Source organism: Pygocentrus nattereri, chromosome 13 (genome assembly GCF_015220715.1).
Source record: "Pygocentrus nattereri isolate fPygNat1 chromosome 13, fPygNat1.pri, whole genome shotgun sequence".
NCBI lineage: Eukaryota > Metazoa > Chordata > Actinopteri > Characiformes > Serrasalmidae > Pygocentrus > Pygocentrus nattereri.
The window spans coordinates 39,177,616-39,201,900 of record NC_051223.1 but is presented as its reverse complement, the minus strand read 5'-3'; the positions used below and the strand labels follow the sequence as shown (position 1 = coordinate 39,201,900).

The window sequence follows — 24,285 nt, the reverse complement described above, 5'->3', positions numbered from 1 at the left end:
AGCCGAAACAACAGCACTCAGATCAAAACCACACACAGAGGCACACGGTCTGCGTCGCTGCTGCCCTGTGTGTGTTCTGAGAGGAAGTGTGTGTGTGAACGGAGGCTCACTGGACTACACACACACACACACACACACTCCTGCATTCCTACATTCCTTCCGATAGAGCAAGAGCAGCTCAGAGAACTCTTTCCATCCACCATTCAACTCAGCTTTAAACCCAAACCACACACACAGCTATCACAGCACCCATCAACACCACCAACGCCACTACACCCCCACCCCACCCCCCAGGTGTGTCGCAACCTCATCATCTCCCTCCTTTGGCATGTACACTGTACGATATCAGTGCCACAGTAAGCAGACTGCAGTAATTAGAGGAAATAACAGACAGAGCCAGACGGGCGACCAGACAGGCACAAGACAGTCAGTCTGAGGACCAGCCGCACAAAACTGAGGCTAAAAGATGAGGCTGGTGTGTGAAGCTACTCTCATCTCAGCCCTGCGTGTTGTGTGGTTTACTGTACTAAAACCAGTTCATTTCTACATGACGATCTGACTGGGCCTGTAAGGCTGCAGGCAAACTGGATTCGTAGCTCAAATCAGATCTTTTGAAGCGACTGTCCACTCTGTTATTTGCAGGTGATCAGATTGGATTTGCATGACCAGACATCACCAGTCTATCTGCATTGGTTGCCGTGGTAACAGCGTATGCATCTGTAAATACATTACATGCACAAAAACATTGAGACACCTACTCATCACGCCTACAGGAGCTTTAATGACTCCCATTCTGAATCCATAGGCATTAATATGGAGCTGGTCCCCCTTTGCAGCTCTAACAGCTTCCACTCTTCTGGGAAGCTTCCTACAAGATGTCAGAGAGTGTCTGTGGGAATTTCTGTCCGTCCATCCAGAAGCACGTTTGTGAGGTCAGACCCTGATGTTGGACGAGAGGGTCTGGCTCACAATCTCCATTCTAGATCATCCCAAAGGTGTGTGATGGGGTTGAGGTCAGGGCTCTGTGAAGGTCAATCGAGTTCTTCCACACCAAACTCACCCAGTCATGACTTTATGGGGCTGCTTTGTGCACTGGGGCTCAGTCACGCTGGAACGGAAAAGGTTCCTCCCCATACTGTTCCTATAAAGTTGGAGACATAGAATTGTCCAAAATGCCTTGGTGCTGAAGCATAAAGATTGACCTTCACTGGAATGAAGGGCTCTAGATCAACCCCTGAATGACAACCCCATATCATTATCCCTCCTCCACCAAACTTTACAGCTGGCACAGTGCAGCCAGGCAGGTACCGTCTCCTGGCACTCGCCAAACCCAGACTCGTCCATCGGATTGCCAGACGGAGAAGCGTGATTGGTCACTCCAGAGAACACGTCTCCACTGCTCTAGAGTCCAGTGGCGGCACTTTACATGACTGCATTCCACGCTTTGCATTGGGCTTGGTGATGTAAGGCTTGGATGCAGCTGCTCGGCCATGGAAACCCATTCCATGAAGGGCAGTGTTTTTGTGCTGATGCTGATGTCAGAGGAGGCGTGCCTGAAACTGATCTATGCAAAAGAGCTCTTTTTTGATCAGCTGTGCCACATTTAAAAACAGTCTGTGCTCAAACACTCCTAACTTCGGTGTGAGTGAGCGGAGCTAAACTGCTTCAGACTGAACAGGCAGATTTACACCGATCAGGCGTAACATTCTGACCACCTCACTGTCCACTTCATCAGCTCCACTGACCGTATAGCTGCACTCTGTAGTTCTACAGTTACAGACTGTAGTCCATCTGTTTCTCTGATACTCTGTTACCCTGTTCTTCAGTGGTCAGGACCCCCATGGACCCTCACAGAGCAGGTACTATTTGGGTGGTGGGTCATTCTCAGCACTGCAGTAACACTGACGTGGTGGTGGTGGTGTTAGTGTGTGTTGTGCTGGTCTGAGTGGATCAGACACAGCAGTGCTGCTGGAGTTTTTAAAACACCTCAGTGTCACTGCTGGACTGAGAATAGTCCACCAACCAAAAATATCCAGCCAACAGCTTCCTGTGGGCAGCGTCCTGTGGGCAGCGTCCTGTGGGCAGCGTCCTGTGACCCCTGATGAAGGACCAGAGGATGACCAGCACAAACTGTGCAGCAGCAGATGAGCTGTCGTCTCTGACTTCACATCTAAAAGGTGGACCGACGAGGTAGGAGTGTCTAATAGAGTGGACAGTGAGTGGACACAGTGTTTAAAAACTCCAGCAGCACTGCTGTCTGATCCACTCAGACCAGCGCAACACACACTAACACACTACCACCATCAATGGTTTCAATTCAAAAGTGTTTTCAGTAATTAAATAAAGATTAATATAGTAAAATATATATCATACTATATACATATACATATATACACACACACTATATAAATATAGTAATTTTAACATCCAGATGGAGATTTGACTATTTAAACAGACTCAAATAATGATTTCTGTATTTAACAGCAAATTCAGTGATTTCAGCATTTGAATAGCAGCATCATGAGTGGTTAACACACACACACACACACACACACACACACACACACACACACACACACAGCTCCACTGTGAGTATGAAGTGCAGGCTGGTCTGAATTCCTCTCATTCCTCACAGCGCGAAACGACAACAGCAGAGGCTGCGGATGGAGGGAGGCACGGAGTGATGGAGGGAGAAGAAAAATAAAAACAAATCCCCCATTTACTGGATCAGCTCATGCAGGAACAAAAGTTCAAAGGTGATCATGGGAGAATCTCTATGGCCACTTGCCCTGCTAATTCACTCTGGCACTTTCTGCTCACCTGTGCGCAGAGAGGAACCACTGCTAGCTCACTGTCCCCACACACACTCATTAAACTGCACAATAACCAGCACTGGGCCACTTCATGATGAGGCTGCACTGGAGCTCCACTCTGAGTGAATCTCAGAGACCCGAGACACTCACTGACCTTCCGAGACTCTCAGAGACCCTCTGAACGGGGTGCAATGATCCGGTCACCACCTTCGGAGGGGGTCAGAGACCAGTGGGGAACTGAAACTAAGAGCTAGGCCTTCCATTTGGACCACAGATGTCAAAAAAAAAACAAAAAAAAAAAAAAACTACCACAGATATGGATAGACAGATGGACGGATAGATAGACAGATAGACGGATACATGGATGGATTATATATTTTATATCTCCATTTTTAATGTTTTCCAGTTTTTGAACATTTGAAAAAGCCTGTTGTCTTTTACATTGTGTGTAAATTTCACAATCAATGGCCCATAAGAAACGGCCCAAAATGGCTTGGAAAGACGTCCGGTTCCATTGACTTACATTAAAAATAGAGTAGGTTTTTCCTTCTCCTGTAAAGTTACTATTTCTTTATTTTCAACATTATCCACATACATAACAAAAACATTCAATAAAAAAATAAAAAAAGATGAATACTACCTGGAGAACCGAACGCCAGTGTAATGAGAGAGTAATCAGAGGAAATGATGGATCAGCAGGTGTCTACAAACGTTTAGATGAAACCAGTGTTTATTAGCCAATTGGTCTCAAACACACATGGGTCACGCTGTAGGAGACTCTGGAGCCAACACACACACACACACACACACACACACACACACACACACACACACAGTTAGGGTGAGAGAAACCGAGGCAGGAGGCCAGAACCTCAATAATCATCCAGATCACTCAGAGCTGCAGCCAAGCAGCAGCAGCAGCAGCAGCAGCACGCAAATCACTGCATCATCTGGAACCAAGATGGAAAAGTGGGCTTTCTGGACTTAAACCCCCCCAAGACCACTTTATAGAAGCTCAGTGTGTGTGTGAGTTAGAATGAGATGAAGACAGAGTCCTTAATGGCTTTAACAGACCAGCTCCGCTCCGGATTTTCCAGCCACAGATACAACTGTGACGCACACGAGGAGCCAGACGCCACCGAGCGTTCAGGAGCTGCTCACTGACTTAAATGATTACTGTAATTCCACACATCCTCTGCAGCACGTTCAGCTCAGCCTGAGCTCACATTTATATCACAATCAGGAGTGGAACATACTTCAGTAATCGTGCCTCATTACTACACTTACAGGGGAACTCCACCAATTTTTCAAAATTTCTGCATAACTCTGTGTATGAGATATAGTCAGAGAGGTTCAGAGGGTTTGGTGTGAACTGGTTCAGACGTCTTTACAGTGGCGGTGATGGGAACCAGACGTCGCCATGACTACAACACAGATATAGACATTTGATTTACCATCCAGAACCACCAGAGATCCTACACGAGTCTTCTGAGCTTATATGGAATGTTGATGATGGAAAATCTGGAATAATAAGTTTGATTTACCTCACAACCCCCTGCATGAATCCGTCGGCCACAAATTTGCTTTAAAACACAATTTAGGCCACAATTGTGTTGTTAAACTATCAGAAAACAACAGATGTGTCTTAAAGTGACGGCTCTTCAGGACAGATAAAATAATAAATAACTAAAATAATAAATAAAGTTAAATAATGAATGTGTTTTCTGTCTTGTTGGGCAGCATTTTACTAATGTAACACTCGTCTCTCTGCATTCAGCTGCACAACATGGAGCTATTTCAGGGAAATGTAGCGCCCATCGCATAATGCTGAGCCTACTCTGGCAAAACTAATCCAGCTCCAATAGGGCTTCAGAGATAAGATGATCTTAACTGGAAGAGAGAGTGCTTAGTTTAATACTCTCCACTATTTACCCATCATCTCTGTTCTCAGAGTTAAGACGTCTTGGTAAAGGTGGAGATCTGTGGACAGGCTCCCTATGTTTCATACACTGCTCAAAAAAATAAAGGGACCACTTAAACAACACAATATAACTCAGAGTAAATCAAACTTCTGTGAAATCAAACTGTCCACTTAGGAAGCAACACTGACCATCAATTTCACAGCTGTTGTGCAAATGGAACAGACAACAGGTGGAAATCACTGGCGATTAGCAAGACACACTCAATAAAGGAGTGGTTCTGCAGGTGGGACCACAGACCACTTCTCAGCACCTTTCTGCTTTCTGGCTGATGTTTTGGTCACTTTTGAATGTTGGTGGTCTTTCACACTCGTGGTAGCAGGAGACGGACTCTACAACCCACACAAGTGGCTCAGGTAGTGCAGCTCATCCAGGATGGCACATCAATGTGAGCTGTGGCAAGAAGGTTTGCTGTGTCTATCAGCGTAGAGTCCAGAGGCTGGAGGCGCTACCAGGAGACAGGCCAGTACACCAGGAGACGTGGAGGAGGCCGTAGGAGGGCAACAACCCAGCAGCAGGACCGCTACCTCCACCTTTGTGCAAGGAGGAACAGGAGGAGCTGCCAGAGCCCTGCAGAATGACCTCCAGCAGACCACAAATGTGCATGTGTCTGCACAAACGGTTAGAAACCGACTGCATGAGGATGGTATGAGGGCCCGACGTCCACAGATGGGGGTTGTGCTCACAGCCCAACACCGTGCAGGACGCTTGGCATTTGCCAGAGAACACCAGGATTGGCAAATTCGCCACTGGCGCCCTGTGATCTTCACAGATGAAAGCAGGTTCACACTGAGCACGTGTGACAGACGTGACAGAGTCTGGAGACGCCGTGGAGAGCGATCTGCTGCCTGCAACATCCTTCAGCATGACCGGTTTGGCAGTGGGTCAGTAATGGTGTGGGGTGGCATTTCTTTGGAGGGCTGCACAGCCCTCCATGTCCTCGCCAGAGGTAGCCTGACTGCCATTAGGTACCGAGATGAGATCCTCAGACCCCTTGTGAGACCATATGCTGGTGCGGTTGGCCCTGGGTTCCTCCTAATGCAGGACAATGCTGGACCTCATGTGGCTGGAGTGTGTCAGCAGTTCCTGCAAGATGAAGGCATTGAAGCTATGGACTGGCCCGCCCGTTCCCCAGACCTGAATCCGATTGAGCACATCTGGGACATCATGTCTCGCTCCATCCATCAACGCCACGTTGCACCACAGACTGTCCAGGAGTTGGCAGATGCTTTAGTCCAGGTCTGGGAGGAGATCCCTCAGGAGACCATCCGCCACCTCATCAGGAGCTGCCCAGGTGTTGTAGGGAGGTCATACAGGCACGTGGAGGCCACACACAACACTGAGCCTCATTTTGACTTGTTTTAAGGACATCACATCAAAGTTGGATCAGCCTGTCGTGTGTTTTTCCACTTTAATTTTGTGTGTGACTCCAAATCCAGGCCTCCACTGGTTAATAAATCTGATTTCCATTGATGATTTTTGTGATTTTGTTGTCAGCACATTCAACTTTGTACAGAACAAAGTATTCAATGAGAATATTTCACTCATTCAGATCTAGGATGAGTTATTACAGTGTTCCCTTTATTTTTTTGAGCAGTGTATGTATATATATATTACACACACACATACACACACACAAAAACACACAAGCACACCACACCAACACACATGCCTAGAGAGCAGGGAGGTAGTTACCCACTACATGGAAAATGAAAGAAGATCCGGAGAACAGAGGTGAAAGGTCACGTTATACACCACATCTGGTAAACTCGTGTCTCATCCAGAATCCACAGCTTCCCCACTTGCAAATAGGACCGCGTCACATGTTCCGATGCACCACTTTAACACACTATCGATTATCTGTACAGTTATTCCTGCAGATTAATTACAGGTATATTCAGTTTACATTCTCAGGGTGTGTCACTTCTATTACCATTCCAACAGCAAATAAACTTCACAGCAGCTGCTCAAAGCTTCAGCACCTCTTCCCAATAGCAGACTGTGAAACGTAACAGAAAAATACACGTATTAAATTACACACCGGTCAGGCAGAACATTCTGACCACCTCCTCGTTTCTACGCTCACTGTCCACTTTATCAGCTCCACTTACTGTATAGCTGCACTCTGTAGTTCTACAGTTACAGACTGTAGTCCATCTGTTTCTCTGATACTCTGTTACCCTGTTCTTCAGTGGTCAGGACCCCCATGGACCCTCACAGAGCAGGTACTATTTGGGTGGTGGGTCATTCTCAGCACTGCAGTAATCCTGACGTGGTGTTGGTGGTGTTAGTGTGTGTTGTGCTGGTCTCAGTGGATCAGACACAGCAGTGCTGCTGGAGTTTTTAAACACCTCAGTGTTGCTGCTGGACTGAGAACAGTCCACCAACCAAAAATATCCAGCCATCAGCGTCCTGTGGGCAGCGTCCTGTGACCACTGATGAAGGACTAAAGGATGACTAACGCAAGCTGTGCAGCAGCAGATGAGCTGTCGTCTCTGACTTTACATCTACAAGGTGGACCGACAAGGTAGGAATGTCTAATAGAGTGGACAGTGAGTGGACACAGTGTTTAAAAGCTCCAGCAGCACTGCTGTGTCTGATCCACTCAAACCAGCACGTCAGTGTTACCACAGTGCTGAGAATGACCCACCACCCAAACAGTACCTGCTCTGTGAGGGTCCATGGGGGTCCTGACCACTGAAGAACAGGGTAACAGAGTATCAGAGAAACAGATGGACTACAGTCTGTAACTGTAGAACTACAGAGAGCAGCTATACAGTAAGTGGAGCTGATAAGATGGACAGTGAGCGTAGAAACGAGGAGGGGGTCAGTGCTGTGTTCGTGCTCTGCGGCTTGTTCTGACTTAAATTCACCTCCGTGGTGAGAAAACAAACAATTCGGTGGAAGTTCAATAAACAGAGGGTCAATGTCTGGCAGTGTGGTGCTCTCTGGTCGATGATCAGTCAGCGGGATGTTAATTAAATCTGTAATTAGGACTGGCCAGCTGCACATTTCTATTGACGGATTGCTCCGACGCTGCATGGAGGATGTAGAGCACACAGCTGGACACTCCTGTTTACACCCAATATCTACATCCCCAATCAGGTTTACCTGCAGACAGTACCAGTCAAAAGTTTGGACACAACGTTTCATACCTTTTAAGGCATCTTAATCTAAAAGGTAATCAGAGACGTGTACCTCAAATTTAAACTGGGGTCAAATACAGGCCTAAATATTGCATTGTGAGCAGATCTTAGAGAGTTTGAATAGCTAAAAACATCTCTGTGTCCAGATTAATGAGCTCCTGGCTGTTCCTCCTGGCCGGCCAGAGACGACTAGTCTCCTCTCATTTCTGGTGTGGAGCCAGCCTCACAAATAACCAATATATTTTGAATGAATTCTGCCTGAAACCTCCAGTGGCAGCCAAAAAACAGGCACAGAAATGACTCAGTGAACCCTCAAGCACATCTGCAGCAAGACCCAGTCTACCGGAGGTGTGGTCAGAGCTGTCCATCAGAGCTGGAGCCTTTTCCTCAGGTGAACCCCAACATGACATGTCCATTACCGTCCAGTCAAAATAAACCTGCAGCCACCAAGTAGTGGAAATTTTCTCATTCCCATTCTGACTCAGAAGGACCGCCTCTTAAAAAACCCACAAATCTCCACAACAATAAAATCCCGCCGGCAGCTTAAACTCCACACAAATTACTGCTAATTAAAGACGGCGCGTGGTTGGTCTGTGATAAGGACCGAGTGCGGTCAGGCGACGGGTCGTTTAGGGCTGAAAATTTTCACATTCGTTCAGAAACCTCTTTATCCTTATGTGCTCCCTGAGTGCGCGGCCGCAGTCAGCTCTCCAGAGTCTAATAAGACGTACATTTATCATTTAACGGATTTCTTTCATTGGCTGTGTTTACACGCAACGATTTCTGCCAACGTGATCGAATACATTCTGATCATAGATTAAGACGGATGTATTTATATATGCACTCTAGTCAACAATCTGATGAAAACCTCCGTCTACATGTGCACTACAAGGAATCCGATTCAAAATGACACGCATGCATAGAGAACCTCTTCGTGTAGACGTCAGAGGTGGTATATGAAGAGCTCGGCCACTTCCTATTTCCCTCATTGTATCAAAAACAGGACTGCAAAACAGCAGAGGGCGCTCGTGAGCGAGTCCTCGGCTAAAAAAGAAAAGTCAAAATATTTTCTAATCACTCGCACAGAACTTTCCTTTAATTTCAAGTAGTAGTAGTTCGTATTTCACAAAAAACTCCCCTGTACGTTTCCGTTCTTTTCTACAGCAAACGGGTTTTTGGGCAGCAGGAGGCGGGCTTCACTGCTACTGAGTGCAGATTGGAACAGCTCATTGGCTGTTTGTGCTCACTAACGCCACAAACGTGACATGAGGCACAGTTTTAAACATCAGTCTTGATTAAGTATCCTGAAATGTCCAAAAGGTTCTAGATATTAATCCTCCCCAATCCACACTGCTCTAGCTAGAATATTCTTCCTAAGTCACACTGTTCTAACAAGAATACCCTCTGTAATGCATACTGTTCTAGCTAGAATACCCTTCCCAGTTCACAGTGTTCTAGCTAGAATACCCTTCCCAGTTCACACTGTTCTAGCTAGAATATCTTCCCCAATCCACACTGTTCTAGCTAGAATGTTCTTCCCAATTCAAACTGGTCCCTCTGGCTTGTCAGTTCATTTGTTCAGGGTTGTTTTGGTCTCTTTCTCTCTCAGGTTTGTTTGGGTGGTTTAGCGAAGACCTTCAGTTGGAGAGTCTGGGGATCTGCAGCCCCCTCCTCAACCTACACCCCCCAGCCCCCAGGCCCCCGCCCCGGCTCCATACAGGCTTTCTGGCAGACGCTATTTGTGGTTTTCTGCCCCCGCCGCCCCCCTCACTTTGACGTCCACTACCTTTGCTTTCAAACCTCTCTCCTTTCTGCAAATATTTTTCCACTCTGCCGTCCAAACCAGGAGAGCCTTTCCTATACAGGGTGACCAGTCGCCCTGGATTACCCACTTTCAGGAGGTGCGTCCCATGCGTTCTCCAAAAATATGTAAATATGTCCTAGTTTTTTTAACACATGACCGTTCAACATACCTTACTTTATTAGGTAGCCCTAACATTACAGCACCGTCTATGATCTTCCAGAATTACCTGATCCAAACTCAGCCAATAAATGGGTTCTTCTGTAGCTGCTGCTGCGAACAGCGAACCTATTAAACTAATGAGAAACTGTAGAAAAGACTCGGTTTATAGTTTAACATGCCGTTACGACGTTACTCCAATCAGAGGACTCTGTATTAACCCGTATACTTTCACAGCAGGTCAGCTTTTTGGATTTTTTATGCACAAATTCATTAAAAACACACTATTAGAGGTCACTTCCGTATTAAAAAAAAAAAAAAAAAAAAAGAAGATTTTATATAAGTTGTGGCGATATTTGCCAGTGTTAGACAGTCACAGCACACAAATCTTTATTTTGATGCAGATACTGTCAAATACATAAGTTTGTGCACCTCTGATCAAATTCCATGTTCTGCTGATTTTCATAGTAAAACATTCATGGTATTTATTTCATATGGTGTTGATTTGCCAGGCTTCTTAATGATAGTTAAGGCTATTACACAACAAATGTGATATGAAAAAACCACCAATACACTGAGCATGACGCATTGTTTTTGTTGTAATTTCAGCATGTTTCCCTTAAACTAGAACTGTGTGCAGGCTGCTTTCCAATTTGGAAAAGTGAAAGAAGTGAAAGGAGGATGGAAAGTTTCTCCACCTCATGCAGGAGCTGAAACTTCAGGGATCTCAGCTGAGGGCTGATTCTGGAGATGCAGCTCCACAGTAAACGAAGCACAAAACAAACAGGCTGAAATGTGCAAATAAGATCTGATTCTTTGCTTCCAGCAAAACAAAAAAATGGGAATACTTAATTCTGGAAAAGTAAAAGCATCATGAGGAGCTTAATCACGTCATTCAGAAGCTGAAATGTTGAGTTTTCCACATTCCACATTCTGACCCGAGAAAAGGTTCCGTTTGCTGGAACACAGCTGCTCCAGCATCTTGGTTGTCTTCATGCCAACGGCAGAGGCGACCGTGATGGTCAGTGAGTTCTTGGTGCCAAATAAAGTGAGCAAAAATCAAACAGAAGGCGGCTAAAACGTCACATTTCCCTAAACGTTCCTAAAATTGCATTTCGTCTGCACATATACCATCAGTTATAAAAAAGTACATTTCTTTACTGTCGTCCAAATAAATCGCACAAATAAATCATGTTTGGTGGGTAAAGACCTTTACACCCAATGCCTCGGTAAACCCCAGCTACGCTGTTAACATCTGCACTCTAGGCATTTTCACCTGATCTGTTCATTAACCGTAAGAGCTGGAATCATAGTTTGTTTTATTTTGTAGAGGTGTGGTCAGTCGTGGAAAATATTAGTGGTGCTTATTAAGCAAAAAACAAACTATCCTACCTTAACCATCCTAACTCTAACTCCGAGATTCACCAGGTTCCTCCAGACTGTTTACAGTCGGAGCATCTGTGGATAATCTATAGAGGGCTTTCCAAATAAAGAGGGACCAAAACTCCGCCAACCCATCCTGCTCAGGTTGAAGAGAAAAACACAGCAAGCGGTTTACTGCTCAATAATATCACTCCCATCTGCGCTGGTTCAGGCTACCGTGGAGCCTCGGTGATGTGACAGGATGTGCTCGGTGTGGTCAGAAAGAACGCCAGCGTTTGGAACACTGTTCCTCTGGGAGATGGAGACACGGCCTCAGCTGAAACTGCGGCTTTATGACAGCAGCATTCTTACGAAATGATGTTTCATCAAAAAACCTCCTCTGTAATGCTCCGCACTGGATTTCCTTTGATTTACTTTGTAGCTATACGTAGTCATTTTATCAGGTGCTCCTTCTACACAGACACTCTTTGTAGGTATACAGTCAGAAGCAAGTCAGGGGTGTAGTTAGAACTTTTAGCATGGGGTGGCCAGGTTAGACTCCGAGGTTTCATTGGGGTGGTGGACAGCTAGGAAGGTCAAGTAAATTAAATGAAGCACTTTCATTCAGACAGATTGAAGATGCAAGGAGTCGAGGTCGTAAAGGTGGATGACTTCAAATATCTTGGGTCAACCATCCAGAGCAATGGACAGTGTAGAAAAGAGGTGAAGAAGAGGCTGCAGGCAGGATGGAGTGGGTGGAGACGGGTGTCAGGGCTGATGTGTGACAGAAGGATAGCAGCAAGAGTGAAAGGGAAGGTCTACAAGACAGCAGTGAGTCCTGCTGTGATGTACGGTTTGGAGACTGTGGCTCTGTCTAAAAGACAGGAGGCTGAGCTGGAGGTGGTGGAGATGAAGATGCTGAGATCTTCGTTGGGAGTGACAAGGATGGACAAGATTAGAAATGAGCAGATCAGAGGGACGGTGAAGGTGGAGCAGTTTGGAGATAAAGTTAGAGAGGCCAGGTTGAGATGGTTTGGACATGTGTTGAGAAGGAATAGTGGATATATTGGGCAAAGAATGTTGGAGATGGAGCTGCCAGGTAGAAGGAGAAGAGGTAGACCTCAGAGAAGGTTTATGGATGTAGTGAAGGTGGACATGGAGATGGTTGGTGTGAAAGTAGAGGAGGCAGTGGATAGGGCAGGATGGAGGCAGATGATCCGCTGTGGCGACCCCTAAAGGGAGCAGCCGAAAGAAGAAGAAGAAGAGTATTATGTTATGAGCAATGAAACAGAGACAAACAGACCCATTTGCTGGAACAGCAGGCCCCAAACTTCCAAATATGGGCTTTCCGCTCCAGAAGCAGATAGTGTAGGTTATGAAAGAGTTCTTTGATGATAAAGTGCACCTGGCCTAGGAGCCTGAGAAGTGCTGCACATTCAGAGAAACCAAGCAGCGAGTGAGCGAAATAGATAAGAGCCAGTAGAAACTAGCCCATAAATCAAAATGAATGAGGAGAGCACCCAACACTTGGACAAGATGACCTAGTGAGCCAGCATGAGGGACAGTTCTATTGGTATCCAAGGTGATTTCAGGATGCATCAAAAAAGGTGGGGCGATGATGTCACCCCCGGGAGGGGTGATAAGCTCACCCAAGAGTGGTATAAAATGTATGGTTTTTGAAGTGTGTGTACATTTCGGCATTTTGTCACATTGGAACTAATAAAAACGGCTTTTCCCTCCTTCGAATCGAACCTGCGGCCGGAGTTTGGTTTTTCATCTGACTTTGATTTTTTTTTTTGCAAGATCGACTCTTCACTTTTCTTTAACTTTTGCTTTTTTAATCTTTTAATTCACTACCCGTTTTTTACATTAGAGAACAGATTAAATTAAAACTAAAACTCTGATTTAACTTTAATTAATTAGTAACATTTTTCCACCACTTTATTAGAAACGGCCAGTGAGTGGAAGAACAAGGTAGGTGTTTCTAATAAAGTGGCCAGTGAGTGGAAGAACAAGGTGGGTGTTTCTAATAAAGTGGCCAGTGAGTGGAAGAACAAGGTAGGTGTTTCTAATAAAGTGGCCAGTGAGTGGAAGAACAAGGTGGGTGTTTCTAATAAAGTGGCCAGTGAGCGGAAGCTCAAGGTGGGTGTTTCTAATAAAGTGGCCAGTGAGTGGAAGCACAAGGTGGGTGTTTCTAATAAAGTGGCCAGTGAGTGGAAGCACAAGGTGGGTGTTTCTAATAAAGTGGCCAGTGAGCGGAAGCACAAGGTGGGTGTTTCTAATAAAGTGGCCAGTAAGTAAGTAAATCGGACATTTTCAAGAACAGACTACATATAATCGGGATATACATATCAGATTACAATCACTTTTAGGGATTATTATTTACATGTCATTTTTGACTACATAAACAATAATCTGTCTATTAATTCTTTGAGTACACAAACAGCACAATAGCTGGGTCACTGCCAATGCTGATTGCATGTGATGTTGAAGTGGGAGGAGCTTAATTAAGGCTGCATCTTTATGAAACCAAATAAGCCATTTAGCTCAGCTCTAGTCAATGTTAGAAGCAAATAGCACTGCTGTGACACAGTGTCTTATGTATGAACGAAGATTACAGGCATTTTCAGCTGTGATACTTCCACCTCATTTGCATAATCCACAAGAGATTCATAACAAAACACTTCCCTGCAGAACCAGCCCGACTGTAAATCTCTATTATTAAATTTCTACAAAGTTTGCCAAGTTTGCGCATAATTAAATGCGTAAGATGTAAAAGTCGTTCAGAGCGGTTCTGCACTCTAGATAAACTGACCGAGTCAGAACCGTTCACAGTGGTGGTGATGGGAACCAGACATCCCTCTAAAAGCTCCTCACAGAAAGTTCCTACATGAACTGGTTCTGAATTCACTGCCTGATGACTGAGACGCTGGTTTATGAGAGTTTAGAGAACTTCAACTCCATTCATGGTGGAGGGAGACATGCAGGGCGCTGTGCGGCAAAATAGTCCCCGAAGAAAAATCTGGAATAATAAGTTTCCACTGTTTTCCATCATCAACATTTCATATGAACTCAGAAGACTCAGGGAGGTTCACTGGTTCATTGGATAGCAAGATCCTGGTTCCTATCACCACCTGAAGCTGAAGAGAGGCTGCACCTTTCCCGTGATTGGCCCCTCCGGTGGACACGCCCCCAGCGTTTTTATTTAACATATCACATTTAGAGGGGTTAATACATCTACACAGACTTCAGCCTTTCTGTCACGCACCATCTAAAAGCTATTAAAGAAAGAAATCCGAAAGGCTTCCGTGAACGTTTCTCCATCTTTCATGCTCTTTGTTTTTCACCTAAACCGATTCACATTTCTTGACAAACTCCGCCTTTTAAGCCGTGATGCCCCGAGACGGTCAGCCTCAGCTGCCGATCCAGACTCTGATCGATACAAACAGTCGGCTTTGAACCTTCAGGAGAAGAACCGAGTTCAAATGAAGGAGAACGCTGAGGTACACCACACCAGCCCGGGGTGAAATTGAGATGGAACCAGCAAACACACAGTCTGGAGCCCTCCAGGTAACCAGGATGGGGTAAAAATCCACCAGCATCTTTTTCCAGACTCCGGAGGTCAGGGAACCAGCCTTGTGACCGGAAGGTCGTCCGTTCGATCCCCAGATCCCCAAAGCCAACGGTACCTGACTGAAGTGCCCTTGAGCAAGACACCTAACCCCCAACTGCTCCCCGGGTGCTGTGGATAGGGCTGCCCACCGCTCTGGGCAGCTGTGCTCACTGCCCCCTAGTGTGTATGTGGTGTTTCACTACATGGATGGGTGAAATGCGGAGGTGAAATTTCCCCGTTTGTGGAACTAATAATAAATTCTACATTTTATAAAACAGTTAACAGTGTTATTATTATTATTATTATTATTATTATTATTAGTCTGTGTTATTGTCATTGTTGTCACTGGTATAATGCTTTGGCAGTATTGGACCATACAGTCCTATCAATAAAGCCACAATGAACTTGACCTTGAAGTTGAAATGCCCACTAATGAATGACGTCAGAGACGTGACCCACAAACCCACTAACACACCTCACACACACGTCCCAGAGCACGGTTTCCTCTCATTACTGTAAAACACACTGTTTATCACAGCTCAGCACACACACACACACACACACACACACACACACACACACACACACACACACACTTAATGTGAAGATGAAGCTGAAACTGCTTTTATGAATGAGCTGAAATTGAAGCCCAACACTCTGAGGAGGAAGAACATCCCCATCTACAGGACCACAGAGGAACTGCAGCTGGGTCGACACCACTTTTTAAAAACAATTCTGCATAATTAAAGGGTTCAGATGTAAACGGAGTCATTCAGAGTGGTTTGGTGTGAAAAGCCCTGTTCTGGAGAAAATTAGAGTCAGAACAGTTCACAGTGGTTGTGATAGGAACCAGACGTCCCCCTTTAAAAGCTCCTCACAGTTCCTACAGGAGATGGTTCTGAATTCACTGCCTGATGACACTTTGTTTAGAGATAGTCTTAAGATTTCAGCCTAAGCGTCCTTTTAATATCCAACCATGGCAGTGAGGGCGTTCTAATGAGGCTCTGATCGACTGTTTACATCTCAGCCACCCAATTATACAAAAATTCCCCTCTCGGATATGCACCATATTTCCAAAAGTATTCGCTCGTCTGGCTTCACACACATATGAACTTGAGTGACGTCCCATTCTTAATCCATAGGGTTTAATATGATGTCGGCCCACCCTTTGCAGCTATAACAGCTTCAGCTCTTCTGGGAAGGCTTTCCACAAGGGTTAGGAGTGTGTTTATGGGAATTTCTGACCGTTCTTCCAGAAGCACATTTGTGAGGTCAGACACTGATGTTGGAGTCAATACTTTTGGAAATATCATGTATGTAAATGGACTCTGCTCTGATTGGATGCCCTATATTCTGCCTCATTCTAAAAGCAGTCTGTGCTGAAACAATCCTTATATTTTCTGAGAGAATGGGCGGAGCTACACTGCACAAACAAAAAACAAAACAAACAAACAAACAAATCCAAATGGGCAGTGTTTGTAGTTTAGTTGTCATGTCTGGACCGTACTGACCGGGAAGTGACCGGTAGCTTCAAAACTGCATCATAAAGGAAACTCTGGTTTTCCATGATTGGGGCCCTTTAAATCATCCTGACTTGATTTTGAGGTGTTGGCGTATAAATCAGAGTGTAATGAGTGAGAGCGCCCCCTACCTGTCTGTACGTGCAGATGATGATCTCTCTGAGGTGGTAATGCATCGGCGTCATGGTCTCACTGACCGAGTCCAGCGCCATGTCCACCTCTCTCTTCATTCTGTGACCATCGGGGAGAATCCTGACCAGCTTCATCACCACCTACAGAGAGAGAGAGAGAGAGAGAGAGAGAGAGAGAGAGAGAGAGACAGAGAGAGAGACAGACAGAGAGACAGACAGGGAGACAGACAGACAGACAGACAGACAGACAGACAGACAGACAGAGAGAGAGAGAGAGAGAGAGAGAGAGAGAGAGAGAGAGAGACAGAGAGAGAGACAGACAGAGAGACAGACAGACAGACAGACAGACAGACAGACAGACAGACAGACAGACAGACAGAGAGAGAGAGAGAGAGAGAGAGAGAGAGAGAGAGAGAGAGAGAGCAGGAGCATGAGAAAGAAAGAGAAACAGAAAGAAAAAAAAAGGGTGAGCAAGAGCAAAAGAAAAAACGAAAGAGGAAGAAAAAGCAGAGCAAAAAAAGAAAAATGAAGTAAAGATGAAGAAAAAGAAAAAGTTCAAAAGAAAAGAAAAACAAAGTGATATATTACTGTATACTGATTATATCACTGTAACTGTGTGTAAACGTCTTAAGTGTTTATTTGTTTGTGATGAGGTCACCGAGTTGTTATTGAGAGCAGATCTACAGTAAATGCTGTTTAATGAATTAACAGCTCTGTCTGAACCGGCTTCACTGTTCAGTATGAATAATTCATACAAAATACTGCCAAAAGTCTTCACCCCCCCACCCAAATCAGTGAATTCAGGTGTTCCAGTCTCTTCCATGGCCACAGGTGTATAAAGCCGAGCCCCTAGGCCTGCAGACTGCTTCTACAGACATTAGTGAAAGAATGGGTCGCTCTCAGGAGCTCAGTGAATTCCAGCGTGGTGCCGTGATCGGACGCCACCTGTGCAGCAAGTCCAGTCGTGAAATTTCCTCACTACTAAATATTCCACAGTCCACTGTCAGTGGGATTATAACAAAGTGGAAGCGATTGGGAACGACAGCAGCTCAGCCACGAAGTGGTCGGCCACGTAAAATGACAGAGCGGGGTCAGCGGATGCTGAGGGGCATAGTGCGCAGGAGTCCGGGTTTGGCGGTTGCCAGGAGAACAGTACTTGTCTGACTGCATTGTGCCACGTGTAAAGTTTGGTGGAGGAGGAATTATAGTGCGCAGGAAGGGGCCGTCTCCAAACTGTTCCCACAAAGTTGGGAGCATGAAATTGTCCAAAATCTCTTGGTGCTGAAGTTTAAGAGTTCCTTTCACTGGAACTAAGGGGCCGAGCCCAACTCCCAAAACACCCCCACACCATGATCCCCCCTCCACCAAACTTTACACTCGGCACAGTGCAGTCAGACAAGTACCGTCTCCTGGCAACCGCCAAACCCAGACTCGTCCATCGGATTTCCAGATGGAGAAGCGTGATTGGTCACTCCAGAGAACTCGTCTCCACTGCTCTAGAGTCCAGTGGCGGCGCTTTGCACCACTGCATTCCACGCTTTGCATTGCGCTTGGTGATGTAAGGCTTGGATGCAGCTGCTCAGCCATGGAAACCCATTCCATGAAGCTCTCTACGCTGTTCTTGAGCTGATCTGAGAGCGACCCATTCTTTCACTAACGTCTGTAGAAGCAGTCTGCAGGCAGAGGGGCTCGGCTTTACACACCTGTGGCCACGGAAGTGATTGGAACACCTGAATTCAGTGATTTGGATGGATGAGTGAAGACAGTGTATGTCTGCGTATATGGAGTATTTTACAATGACTTTGAATGCAATACAGCCGGTCAGTTGTCAGAACCCGAACTATCCATTTCATCACATCACATTAAAAGGGAATTCTACCAAATCTTCATAATGTGTGCTTAAGTAAAAAGTTAGGGCATAAAACAAAGCCGTTCAGGGTGGTTCTGCACCCTAGAGAAACTTACTGAGTCGGAACCGCTCACAGTGGTGGTGATGGGAACCAGACGTCCCTCTAAAAGCTCCTCACAGAAAGTTCCTACATGAACTGATTCTGAATTCATTGCCTGATGACTGAGACGCTGTTTTATGGTGGTATTGTAATCAATCTAGTTTAGTCTATTCATGGTGGAGGGATACATGAAGGATGTTCTATGGTAAAAAAATCCCCTAAGAAACTTTATTATTCCAGATTTTCCACTGTTTTCCATCATCAACGTTCCATATAAACTCAGAAGACCCGTGTAGGTTCTCTGGTGGTTCTGGATGGTAAATAAAGTGTCTATATCTGTGTTGTAGTCATGGCGACGCCTGGTTCCCATCACCACCACCGTAAAGACGTCTGAACCATTTCACACCAAACCCTCTGATTCTCTCTGTTTACATCTTAACCTCTTAATTACGCTATTATTATGCTGTTCAAAGTATTTGCATGATTTTAAACTATTGCAAATGATTGAATTTTTATTGTCCAGCACAGAGCGTCTTTGTTTGAGTGACAGCAGACAGAAATATCTTCTGTTTGTGTGACCTGGGTCATGTGGCCTGTGTGGCGAGGACTTCTCGGGGGGCAGGGCGGGGGGGTGGTGGTTGGGGGCTCTGACACACTTTTTCAGGATATACGGTTATAGTGATCTCACTCTATGAGCCGCGTGCCCTGACTGGCCTGTGCTCACTGCTCTATGTAGGCCAGCTGTGATATTTAGTACACTAACCCATTTAGTCCAGTGCTACACAGACTGACCTCATACATACACACACTAATGCCTCCTGAGATCACCCTGACTGACCTGTTCTAGACTTTACACACCAAAGCTGGGAAAACATCACTGACTTTATGAAAATAAATGTATAAAACTAACATGCACAAACAGATTTGATTCCCTCCTAATGTTGGTTTTACATTACTTTTGTGTGTGAGACGTAAACAGAGAGATTCAGAGTGGTTTGGAAATGGCTCAGATGTCTTTACAGTGGTGGGGATAGGAACCAGGGGTCGCCGTGACTACAACACACATATAGACATTTTATTTACCATCCAGAACCTACATTAGTAAAGTATGTTACGATATAATTACAACGTCTGACTGTTTCAACATACACTAGATTGCCAAAAGTCTTCACTCCCCCATCCAAATCACTGAATTCAGGTGTTCCAGTCACTTCCATGGCCACAGGTGTATGAAGCCGAGCCCCTCGGCCTGCAGACTGCTTCTACAGACATTAGTGAAAGAATGGGTCGCACTCAGGAGCTCAGTGAATTCCAGCGTGGTGCCGTGATCGGACGCCACCTGTGCAGCAAGTCCAGTCGTGAAATTTCCTCACTACTAAATATTCCACAGTCCACTGTCAGTGGGATTATAACAAAGTGGAAGCGATTGGGAACGACAGCAGCTCAGCCACGAAGTGGTCGGCCACGTAAAATGACAGAGCGGGGTCAGCGGATGCTGAGGGGCATAGTGCGCAGAGGTCACCGACTTTCTGCAGAGTCAATCACTACAGACCTCCAAACTTCATGTGGCCTTCAGATCAGCTCAAGAACAGCGTAGAGAGCTTCATGGAATGGGTTTCCATGGCCGAGCAGCTGCATCCAAGCCTTACATCACCAAGCACAATGCAGAGCGTGGAATGCAGTGGAGTAAAGCGCCACCACTGGACTCTAGAGCAGCGGAGACGAGTTCTCTGGAGTGACCAATCACGCTTCTCCGTCTGGAAATCCGATGGACGAGTCTAGGTTTGGCGGTTGCACATGTCCAATACAATATACCACATTAAACACACACAAAAAGATGGGTGTGGTTATTTGAACATATAGATATGGAACTCATCTTTGTATTAGTTACATGTTATAGTACATATGAACAACAGATGGATTACAGACGTGCACCTTGTGTAGCAACTTTAGTTTTGCCTTATGTAATCACACAAGTGTATGTAAACAATTGAAACAGCCTATTCTCACCCATGTAATTACAAGGGTAATAACAAATGTAATTACATTTGTAATCAGACTGGAACAGCAGTTTCCAGCAGTAAAAGTATGTAATAACCTACATTAAGGCATTGTTTACACTGTATCTGCCAGCTTTCCTCACGTTCAGCGAGCATTTATGTTGCCAGTGCTGTGACACTGTAACCAGTTTCAGCTTTAAACCAGTCTGTAATGTGACAGAACAGTAAACGCCCCCTTATATTAACATGTAACTGTACCTACATATCAACTACACAGGACCTGTCCACTTATTTTACAGTGGAACTTTAACACTACAGCAAAGTTCCCGTGTAGAAGATACACTGGTGTAACTGCATGAGGCAAAACTGAAGTTGATACACATGTAATTACACAGGCTGTACTTCTGTAACAGGGACTAATTCATCAGTAGTTACAGTGTTGCATATGTTGTTCACATGTAACTACACAGTTATTAGAGACGCAATATAAAGTGGAACCATGTTTTGTTGTTACCGATGTGTGAAAAATGTTACCTCGAACTCGCCCTTGGTGTATTTAGCATCGGGAACACTCACGATCTCCTCTTCTCCAAACTCCGGGAAGCCCTGCAGAACACGAGAACTTTCATTAGTGTTTAAAATGTTCTCACAGGAAAAAAAGCCCAATTCTTAGGCCTGTAGTTAGAGCCATTAGTGTCCTAGCTCCAGTGCTTGGCTGATTATCACAGATTTAGGCTCCGTGACGCTTTAAATATACATTCAACTGGGAGAACAGCACTGTGCAAAAACCAGAGGTCCCCATTCATTCATTTATTCAGTTATTCACTTGTGCAGGAGATATTTCTGAGAAGATCAGATTGGATTAGATCGTCCAAGAAGAAAGTCAAAGGAAAATAAGCGAAAAGATTGCAAGTTCAAAATGTTTTTAAAGCTACAGAGAAAAGGGGCTAAAACATGAATTTTAGCTGATGCTGAAAAATCTGTATGTAGCCTCAGTTTTGACTTCTGCACTGTGCTGTATGAACCTGTAGCAACAATGAAACGGATGCAGAGGAAACTTTTGTTAAAACAAAGAGACCTACGTTAAAATGCCACAGCGTCAGGGCTGCTATAGTCATGGCTGTGGTGCTCCGGCCTCTCCCGTTTGAACAGTTAAACACGAACGCAGCTCGAGAATCTTCAGCCAGCACACTCTTCATCGCCTCCAGCAAACCGTCAAAGTCCTGAAATCACACATACATGCATATTACAGCACATCATTACTACCGACATACATTACTACTGACATCCTCGCATTACTACTGACATACATTACTACTGACATCCTCGCATTACTACTGACATCCTCACATCACTACTGACATACATTACTACTGACATCCTCGCATTACTACTGACATCCTCACATCACTACTGACATACATTACTACTGACATCCTCGCATTACTACTGACATCCTCACATCGCTACTGACATACATTACTACTGACATCCTCGCATTACTACTGACATCCTCACATCACTACTGACATCCTCGCATTACTACTGACATACATTACTACTGACATCCTCGTATTACTACTGACATACATCACTACTGACATCCTCACATTACTACTGACATACATTACTACTGACATCCTCGTATTACTACTGACATACATCACTACTGACATCCTCACATTACTACTGACATCCTCACATTACTACTGACATACATCACTACTGACATCCTCACATTACTACTGACATCCTCGCATTACTACTGACATCCTCACATTACTACTGACATACATTACTACTGACATCCTCACATCCTCACATTACTACTGACATACATTACTACTGACATCCTCACATTACTACTGACATCCTCACATCACTACTGACATCCTCACATCACTACTGACATACATTACTATTGACATCCTCACATTACTATCGATATTCATTACTACTGACATCCTCGCATTACTATCGACATCCTCGCTTTACTACTGACATCCTCACATTACTACTGACATCCTCACATTACTACTGACATCCTCAAATCACTACTAACATACATTACTACTGACATCCTCACAATACTATCGATATTCATTACTACTGACATCCTCGCATTACTATCGACATCCTCACATTACTACTGACATCCTCACATTACTATCGATATTCATTACTACTGACATCCTCACATTACTACTGACATCCTCACATTACTATCGATATTCATTACTACTGACATCCTCGCATTACTACTGACATCCTCACATTACTACTGACATCCTCACATTATTATCGATATTCATTACTACTGACATCCTCGCATTACTATCAACATCCTCACATTACTACTGACATCCTCACATCCTCACATTACTACTGATATACATTACTACTGACATCCTCACATTACTACTGACATCCTCACATCCTCACATTACTACTGATATACATTACTACTGACATCCTCACATTACTACTGACATCCTCACATCCTCACATTACTACTGATATACATTACTACTGACATCCTCACATCCTCACATTACTACTGACATCCTCACATCCTCACATTACTACTGACATCCTCACATTACTACTGACATCCTCACATTACTATCGATATGCATTACTGACATTCTCGCATTACTACTGACATACATTACTACTGACACCCTCGCATTACTACTGACATCCTCACATCAATGCTGACATCCTCGCATTACTACTGACATCCTCACATCCTCACATTACTACTGACATCCTCACATTACTACTGACATCCTCGCATTACTACTGACATCCTTGCATTACTACTGACATCCTCGCATTACTACTGACATCCTCACATCACTACTGACATCCTCACATCACTACTGACATCCTCACATTACTACTGACATCCTCACATCACTACTGACATCCTCACATTACTACTGACATCCTCACATTACTACTGACATCCTCGCATTACAATCGACATTCATTACTACTGACATCCTCGCATTACTACTGACATACATCACTACCGACGTCCTCGCATTGCTATCGACATACATTACCATAATACATTGCTAAATAGTGTTTTTTCTTTCACAATTAGACAACAAAGATAAACAGATATGTTCTTTATACACTGCTTAAAAAATAAAGGGAACACTGTAATAACACATCCTAGATCTGAATGAGTGAAATATTCTCATTGAATACTTTGTTCTGTACAAAGTTGAATGTGCTGACAACAAAATCACAAAAATCATCAATGGAAATCAGATTTATTAACCAGTGGAGGCCTGGATTTGGAGTCACACACAAAATTGAAGTGGAAAAACACACGACAGGCTGATCCAACTTTGATGTGATGTCCTTAAAACAAGTCAAAATGAGGCTCAGTGTTGTGTGTGGCCTCCACGTGCCTGTATGACCTCCCTACAATGCCTGGGCAGCTCCTGATGAGGTGTCGGATGGTCTCCTGAGGGATCTCCTCCCAGACCTGGACTAAAGCCCCAGATGTGCCAGATGTGCTCAATCAGATTCAGGTCTGGGGAACGGGCGGGCCGGTCCATAGCTTTAATGCCTTCATCTTGCAGGAACTGCTGACACACTCCAGCCACATGAGGTCTAGCATTGTCCTGCATTAGGAGGAACCCAGGGCCAACCGCACCAGCATATGGTCTCACAAGGGGTCTGAGGATCTCATCTCGGTACCTAATGGCAGTCAGGCTACCTCTGGCGAGCACATGGAGGGCAGTGCGGCCCTCCAAAGAAATACCACCCCACACCATTACTGACCCACTGCCAAACCG

The 24,285-nt window shown here is 44.8% G+C and overlaps 1 protein-coding gene across 3 annotated transcripts in view; it reads right to left on the bottom strand.

Annotated features, from left to right (window-relative positions):
- pald1a (phosphatase domain containing paladin 1a) overlaps positions 1 to 24,285 on the bottom strand; it is a 125,702-nt gene that overhangs the window by 31,062 nt on the left and 70,355 nt on the right. For all 3 annotated transcript variants that reach the window (XM_017720268.2, XM_017720267.2, XM_037544424.1), the window contains 3 exons: positions 21,556 to 21,696; positions 21,008 to 21,079; positions 16,525 to 16,665 (listed from right to left, as the gene is read on the bottom strand). In XM_017720268.2, the coding sequence (XP_017575757.2) occupies positions 16,525 to 16,665; positions 21,008 to 21,079; positions 21,556 to 21,696 (354 nt within the window). The remainder of the gene's footprint in view (positions 1 to 16,524; positions 16,666 to 21,007; positions 21,080 to 21,555; positions 21,697 to 24,285) is intronic.